We start from the raw sequence: 8,657 nt of genomic DNA on the forward strand, positions 1-8,657 counted from the left end.
GAAATTGTTATACATATCCAATTTCTCTATTCTCAAACAACTTGAGTTGGCTCTCCAACTTAAATTCTCTACAATATCTCGACATGAGTTGTGTAAACCTCTCTAAAGCAACCAATTGGCTCCACCAAATTAATTTGATTCCTACTCTACAAGTGTTGCTTTTGGGGGGTGCAAGTCTCCCACGTGTCCCACCTTCTTTACCCACATTTAACCTCACTTCCCTCACCATGCTCGATCTCAGTCGGTATGAATGGAACATCAGCGCTTCCATGTTGAGGTGGTTGTCTAATGCCAGTAATCTTGAACACCTCGATATATCTGAATGCTGGATGACGGTGTTTGATGCTGAGGCGCTTTCAGTTGCTTTGGGAGCTCTGCATAATTTGAGGAAGCTAGTTTTGGTCGAAACTCGAATAGCAGGACAATTTTCTACAATTCTGAAGAATGTTAGCAGAATGTTGCAACATTTAGATTTGCAATGGAATTTCTTCTCATCTGGAGAAATTTCAACAATTTTGTCGATCCTTCCGTGCCAACTGGAGTTCTTAGCTTTAGACGGTAATAACATCTATGGGAGAATCCCAGAGATGTTAGGGAATTACACAAGCTTGAGACACTTGAGTATGTTCTACACTCGAATAACTGGAGAAATTCCAAGAACAATAGGGAAACTTATCCATTTGGAGCATCTTGATTTGTCTATAAATGATATAACAGGAGAGATGCCATTGAACGTAGGAAACCTTACAAACTTGGAAGAGCTATATTTGAGCGAAACCAACATCACAGGATCGATACCAGAGAGTCTTGGTAATGTTATTTCCTTGAAGTATTTGAATTTGTTGGGAAATAAGATTACTGGAGAAATACCAAAAACTTTGGGGAGTCTTCAAAATATGCTACAATTAGATTTACACGGCAACTTTCTCACTGGACAAATACCAACAACGATTGCCAGAATTTCCAATCTGTGTTATTTGGATGTATCAGAGAACCACTTAACTGGAGAAATACCAACAACGATTGACAGAATTTCTAACCTGAGTTATTTGGATGTATCAAATAACTACTTAACTGGAGAAATACCAACAACTATTGGTAGAATTTCCAACTTGTGGTATTTGGATGTATCAGAGAACAACTTAATTGGAGAAATACCAAAGACTTTTGGCCGCCTATGCAACCTATGGATGCTAGATCTGTCATTAAACAATATCATCGGAGAGTTAGCAAATCTACTTGATGGCTTATCTAATTGTCCACAAGGAGCAGCGTTATCATACTTAAGCATTGCCGACAATAATATGAGTGGAAGTATTCCATCCAACCTTGAACTGTTAGCTCACTTACAGGAACTGGACCTCTCCTCAAATTCTCTACAAGGTAACATGACTGAAGCTCACTTTTCTCAACTTACAAGCTTGTCGTCTTTGAATATATCTTTTAACTCCTTGAATGTGATTCTACCAAATGATTGGCGTCCCCCTTTTCATGCCTATAAAATTGATATGAGTTCCTGTCATTTGGGAGGTACATTTCCTTCATGGATTCAATCCCAAAGGTATTTGAATTCACTGTACCTTTCTGGAGTAGGACTCTTAGGAACAATTCCACTCTGGTTCTCAAACTTCATTTCAAACACTAGGCTTCAATGTCTTGACCTAAGTTCAAATAATTTGAGTGGTCTAATCCCTTCTACTCTTTCTCCATTTACTGATCTTTCAAACAACTCATTTGAAGGGCCAATTCCAACGAACATAATGATTACAGACTCCACTCAAATTTTAGTGTTGTCTAATAACCATATAAATGGTAGTTTTCCATCCTTGTGTAATTTAACTTCCATATTTTTCATTGATTTGTCTAACAATCACTTATCTGGTACATTCCCACATTGTCAAAACTCATTTCCTCATGCATTACAGTATCTACATTTGAACAATAATAGTATCTCTGGACAATTTCCTTCTTTCCTAAAAAAATGTAAATTGTTAATCACTCTTGATCTCGGTGAAAATAAATTGTCGGGCAAAATACCAACATGGGTTGGATATCTCACTTCTCTATAAATTTTACGTTTGAGTTCAAACTCTTTCACCGGTGTCATCCCAATAAATATAGGATACCTTGCTTCTCTTAAGGTCTTGGATCTTTCTTTCAATAAATTATTTGGTAAAATACCTTCATCTGTAGGACATTTCAGGGCTATGTTTCAAGATTATACCAATTCTAAACCATGCCATGATAATAATCTTCAATGTGCAATGGGACCTATGGGCTCTTATAGATCAAAGGATAAGATCCTAATAACTGCCAAAGGATCAACCTATGAATACATTATAATTCTCTCCCTCGTGACCAGCATAGACCTATCGCATAATAATCTTTCTGGTGAAATCCCAAACGAGCTAATGATGCTTCGTGATTTGCACTTCCTAAGCTTGTCCAACAATCACTTGACCGGTACAATTCCTGAAAACATTGCCGTTTTGACAGAGTTATTTTCTCTTGACTTGTCAATGAACAATCTCACTGGCACAATTCCCTCCAACTTATCTGCTCTAAACTTTCTCAGTCACTTGAATCTCTCTTTCAATAACTTGTCCGGAAGAATCCCAACCGGGAATCAATTTTTAACCTTCGATGACCCTGCGATATACGCTGGCAACAAGGACCTTTGTGGTTGGCCACTACCCGAGTGTCCTAGTGATGAAGCCCAGCGAGGTCCACTTCATGCAAGAGATGATGATGATGGTAATGGCAGCAAGCTTGAAAAAGTTCTGGATTATGCCTTCATTGCTATGGGATTTATAGTCGGATTTTGGGCATATTGGGGCGCAATGATCATGAAAAAGTCCATCAGAATTGCTCTCTTCCAGATGGTGGACAGGATTTATGACTATGTGCAACTCGCAGTGAAGTTTGGAAGGTGAAGACAAAGTGGCAAAGATGAACTTGAAAGCCTTATAATTTGCTGATTGTACTTCCCTATCAAAGAGAAACACTCCAACTTGTATGCTGCTCTACTAGCTAGAATACGAATAATGGTGCTGTGTGAAATAGGAAGTATTTGGAAACTTCTGTTATGTATTTGTAGAACCATTTGGGACATTGTTCCACTTTTCAGTTTACCTGATGATATTTGTATTATATCGATGATCCGACATAGATGCAATCAGGTTTATGAAAAATTGTTACATGACAGAAGGTGAAGAAAAACAATTGCATGCAAGAAATAAATGAATGCTAAATCGTGGATTAATTTTTGTATGTCTGAATCCTAGCAATAAATACTGATATGGGTAATCAGAAGCTAAATGAACTGTAAATTTCATGTGATTTTATCACCTCCATCGTAAGTCATGATTCTGAAAAGGCTATGAATAATGAATTCGTCCCGGATCTACGGTGCAACGATAAGATCCTTCAAATAATTAATTAAGCATCTAAAATTCAAATCTTAACTGTTGTACGCGGTAAAGATTTTACTCTAATGGAATGACAAACTAGCTCAGATATTTCTTATTTGGATGGGATTTCGTGAGTGCTTCCCGATTTATCTTGTCACTAATGGAAAATTTCAAAATTAAATCTCGAATTATAAAAGACAGTCCGGTACACGAAGTTCTCGTCATACAGAGTCCCAAGGAAAAATTCATTGTACGTAATTTTACTTTACTTTTTACAAGAGATTATTTTAAGGATTCGAATCTATAACTTTTAGGTAAAAAGTAATAATTTTACCATGCTAGTGGAAAATTTCTGGATTAATACCTGAATTATAAAAAAAAACTATTAATTCTGTTAATTAAAATTATTTTTGACTAAAATTATTTCTGTGACTAGGCAACACTCTAGTATTGGTCAAGCAAAAGTTGTTCACCTATGCGATTTCAAAAATAAAATAGAATGCAAATTTTATATACTCGCCTTCGTGAATTCATCAAATAGGTTTGAACTAAATTTAGCCCTTAGATGATAATGAAACTAATAATCTTAAACAATTTAGATTTGATTTTGTGAAATCTCTAGGTAATGTTTGTAATATATCTAAGTAGATTTATTAACGTTATTGATAGATAAAATAAAATGTCACATGGAGATTTTTGATAATTCATCCACAAACCCAATAGAATAAAATCTATAACTAATTAATTTGTAATTATCTATTAATTTTCGCGTAAAGTGTGTTTATTCTTTATCCAAAAGTATTAAAAATCACCTCATAAATATATATTAAAAAAATCTTATATTATCAAAAATTCTATTATTTTAGAATTTAAGAATGAAAACAAAGAATCTTCCTCCAATCAAAAAGTCTTATTCTTACCTTGTTTGAAAAGAATTCCTAGGGAAAAAAATATCTTTCAGGCAAACTCCTAACCTTCGTTAAGTTTGGAAAATGCAGCAGTGTTTTTAAAACCTAAGAACGAGATATCCACACGTATATTTTTTCGATTGATAATTATTTATTTTTATTTAATTAATTTTTCAAAAAACAGTATTCCAAGCAATCATTCAATCTGATTGGAATATTTCAATTAGATGGCCTTACGAGTGAGCAATCACTTATAATGGAATGGTTTTAATCGAAATTTAACCTGTTAAGTTTATAATGGAATGATTAAAACAGTTTATAGTATTAAATTATCTATTTTAACTGTTAAGTTTAAGTTTATGTACCACATACAAAAATTATTAGATTAGTATCGTTGTTTAATCAGTGGTGATTTCGTCCGGAAGCGATGAGGATGGACCATCGGTGATATGACGCACAGATTGACTGGTTCCGAGAACCCTTCAGAAATAATGAAACTATCAATAAGCAAATCAGGGGTCCCTAGAACAGTTACTCCGCTAGGCAAGCGAAAAACATGTGGTGGTGCAAAGTAAACAATAGGCACAAGAAGAAGAAGAAGAAGAAGAAGAAGAAGGTATGTCAATATGCATGTGCATGTACCCCTGCCAACGGAAAAGAATCTCTTTTATATCATTGGCAAAGAATCTCTTTTATAATATCTCTTATAATTTCCATATTGATGAAGTATTATCCTATAATAAGTCAATTTGTTGCATCATAGCGACATGTAGGTGGTGTAAATATTCATATATATATATATATATGATCCTCTAATAAGCTCATGCCTTGTATTAATGGTTATAACTGGGCTTTTGGGCTGTGAGGCTTCTTGGGCTGCTCTTTGTAGGCTTTTCACATAGCCCAGGTATGTATATAGCATAATTCAGCCATAACAATATCAAAGAAAACAGGGTTATAGCGGCCCAGGAAGCCCTCATTGATTCTTCTAGGACTCTTCTGCTCGGCCAGATCGACCAAAGGAGTGGAAGTAGAGAAGCAAGGGCATAGCTAGGATCTAAATTTACATGGGGCTAACCGTCGAAGTTATGCTCTTCGATTCTTCTTAGAATCAAATTTATTAATTATTATAATATTATCAATTTTTTTCAATCAAACTCCCATTCAATATAGATAACCATAGAATTTACTAAAAACTCTTCTTCTATCTTATTATGAATAGTTGTTTCAACAAGTTTCATAATTGAAAATACTCATTTCGTTGTTGCGGTAGAAATGGACAGAATTAAAATCAGACAAATTAACCTGCCAATTAAATAAATATATTAAATATAATATATAAGTAAATGTATAATTATAATATATAAACTATAACAAATGAGAAAAATAATAGTTAATATCAAGCAAGGATATTAATAGTAGTTGACTTGTAGAGATGATATCAAAATAAAATAAACCTGCAGCGATGGTCGCACAGATATCATGTGTTATTTGATAGAAGGGATGTTGCAGTTGTATTCGTCGAGTCACTACTTGACGCTTGTACCAGACATGAATATGAAATATCAAGTGAAGGATAATTAAAATTTTTTAAGAAATATAGAAATTACATTGTTGAGAAAGGAGGTCGAAGAAAATACATTTCAAAGATAAACTGATCTATTTGAACCCAATGAAAGAAAAAGATAAAGAGGATCAAAATTAGAATTTTTCACACCTACGACTCTGCGGCTACAAGGAGTAGCAAGCAATGTGACACTGTTGTTGCTCTCGTGGCGTGCGACAAAAACGTCATGTAGTTGGCACTGATAAAATGATGAAATTTTTTTTATTTAATTAAAGTTCAAGCAACATAAGTGCTCGCTTCAAATAGGAAAAAAAGTTATTAAAACTTTAATAGGGAAAAAATAAAACGAAATTAATGATGATGGGGATATAAAAAAAAAATTAGTTTTATTTTTTTAAAATTGGTGGGGCTAGAGCCCATCCTAGCCCAAGGGCGGCTCCGCCCCTGAGAAAAATGAGAAAATCAGGTCAACATTAGGAATGGGGCCCATGATAAATTTGTTCGATTGGCAAGGCTGATTGGGAGCGATGGGTCCTTAGAGAATCCTATTTGTATCAGCAATAGAGTCCTTAAAGAATCTATCCGGTCGATAGGACCGATCGGGGATGAGGGAGTCGTGTCCCTAGTAAGTTGGGTTCAAGCTGAGAGTGGTGTTCACATTGGAACTTATCCGATCGGCAGTGCCGATCAGGGATGAGAGAGTTGGGTCCCTATTAAGTCCAGTCCAAACTGAGAGTGGCGTCCACATGGAACCTATCCAATCGGCAGGGGTGATCGGGAATGAGGGAGTCGGGTCCCTAGTAAATCTGATTCAAGTTAGGAGTGGTGTGTACATGGGACCTATCCGATCGGCAAGGCCGAATAGGGATGTGGGCCCTATAGGCCAACTATTCGGCTTTTTGACCCACTGTGGACTCTGACCACTATCTATACAGGCTCATTTATTTTGTTTTGTTTTTTTGTCTCCGGAGCTATGGTGTCATGGTAGGATATTCAGGTTGTTACCCAGAAACCCGTAGTTCGATCCCCAAGTTACGATGTATTTACAAGAATTTTTCCTCCAAATGGGAGGATGCAATCAAAGAATGTTGGGCTCTTGGGTTTGTCATCGTGTACGTTTCCCGATTTACTCTAATGACCGGTGAAAATTTTTTATGGGACCGGTCACCTCAGGAATAGTCAATGAGACTAACTTGATTTATCATCATTGACTTCTTTTTCCAGTGGAAAAATTTCGTGAGACTAGGTCAGTCATCCTTGTAGGGTTAGTCAATGAGACTAACTGTTTTATCATTTTTAGGTCTCCGGGGCTATAGTGTCACTATAGGATATTCAAATTATCATTCAGATATTCACGATTCGATCTTCGATTATAATGTATTTGTAAAAAAAAATAAATTAAATGGGGTACATAATCAATAGACGTTAGATTTTTAGAATGTCTCTTACGTGTGCTTCCCAATGTATGTTTACCTTTTTGTCTTTTTTTTCATTGGCGCCTTTTTTTTCTCCCTATTCACCGTATTAAGTATTAAGTGGAAGCGTCTTTTATTTAAAAGTGGAAATCTTATGCAAGATACCATCTATATTTTACTTTGTGATTGTGAAAAAGAAAAACATAAAAACTCTTATTCAGAACTCTCGAATTTATCACAAAGGTTGTATTTGTTTCATGCTCACATGAGTTTATACAAATTAAGCTAATATTATTTCAACGTTATAATTCAAGAAATTCAGATCAATTTGCATCTTAGTACGAAAACAGTGGGTCTAATTGAATGACACTTGCATGGATTAAACATAGATCGGATCCAACTAGTTTCATTGGAGATCGACACAAATTGGAATTTTAGATTTTCTTTGGATAAAAAATCAGTATCTTCAATTTAACTAAGAGGATGTTTGACTAAATTTATTAAAAACAGCTTATAAGCTCGTACAATTTATACGTTGTTTAGAAGCTTATAAGTTATTAGGTCTTATTTTAAAAATAAGTTGTTAAAGTGTTTGGGTGAACTTATTACAATCAACTTAAAAGTATTGATGTATTTGGTATTATAAGATCTTTTTATTAATAAAATTATCAAAAAGGGTATAATACTATTAATAGAGGATTTTGAGCTTTTTATTAATGAGGGTTTTGGGTGAATTTCTACACTAGGGGAGAGAAAATTGGAAAGAGTCGTTGGCGGAGAAGATGACATGGCGCTGGAAGAGAAGTCGACGGAGATAGAAAAATATTAGGTTTATAAAAATTTATGAACGATAAGATGAGGATTTATGAAATTATATAAAGATATTTTAGAGAAGAAAATTATTAAAATAAGATCTTTTTTTTAAAAAGTAGGGTCTTCCATACTTTTTTAAAAACAGCTTATAAGCTCCAAAACAGCTTATTTTGACAGCTTATAAGTTGTTTGAAAAAAATTTTACCAAACAAATTTAAAGAGCTTATAAGGTTCAAAACAACTTATAAGTTGTTTTAGAGAGCTTATAAGCTCAGCCAAACACCCTCTAAATCTAGTTTTTTTTACATTTAGATTCCCAAAATTATTTTTATTTTCGAACAAAATAATAGACACTTTTATTTTTAAATTTAATTCAGATTTAATTCATTTTTTCTTAAAATAATTTTGAATTTTTAAAAAGATAAATGTGCTATCAAATTTAATACTTAAGACCCATAAAATATTTAGGGTAAAAGAGAATTATTTAAAAAGACTTAGTAACTTAAATTATTATTATAACATAAATTATTTGTTATAATAATTT

General features: G+C 34.0%; 1 protein-coding gene across 1 annotated transcript; it reads left to right on the forward strand.

Annotated features, from left to right (window-relative positions):
• Positions 1-227: 227 nt before the first annotated feature.
• Positions 228-2,933, forward strand: LOC121999661 (LRR receptor-like serine/threonine-protein kinase FLS2). The gene is made up of 2 exons (XM_042554312.1): positions 228-1,383; positions 2,194-2,933. The coding sequence occupies exons 1-2, from the start codon at positions 228-230 to the stop codon at positions 2,931-2,933; spliced, it is 1,896 nt and encodes a 631-aa protein (XP_042410246.1).
• The last annotated feature ends 5,724 nt before the right edge of the window (positions 2,934-8,657 follow it).

Source organism: Zingiber officinale, chromosome 7A, assembly GCF_018446385.1.
Source record: "Zingiber officinale cultivar Zhangliang chromosome 7A, Zo_v1.1, whole genome shotgun sequence".
Classification (NCBI taxonomy): Eukaryota; Viridiplantae; Streptophyta; class Magnoliopsida; order Zingiberales; family Zingiberaceae; genus Zingiber; species Zingiber officinale.

What these genes read in the sequence shown, in the direction of transcription:
- LOC121999661 (XM_042554312.1), top strand. Translation starts at nt 228, where the DNA reads ATGCTCGATCTCAGTCGGTATGAATGGAACATCAGCGCTTCCATGTTG. An exon ending in CTCCTCAAATTCTCTACAAG is followed by an intron (nt 1,384 to 2,193) that starts GTAACATGACTG and finishes CTTCATCTGTAG; the next exon opens with GACATTTCAGGGCTATGTTT.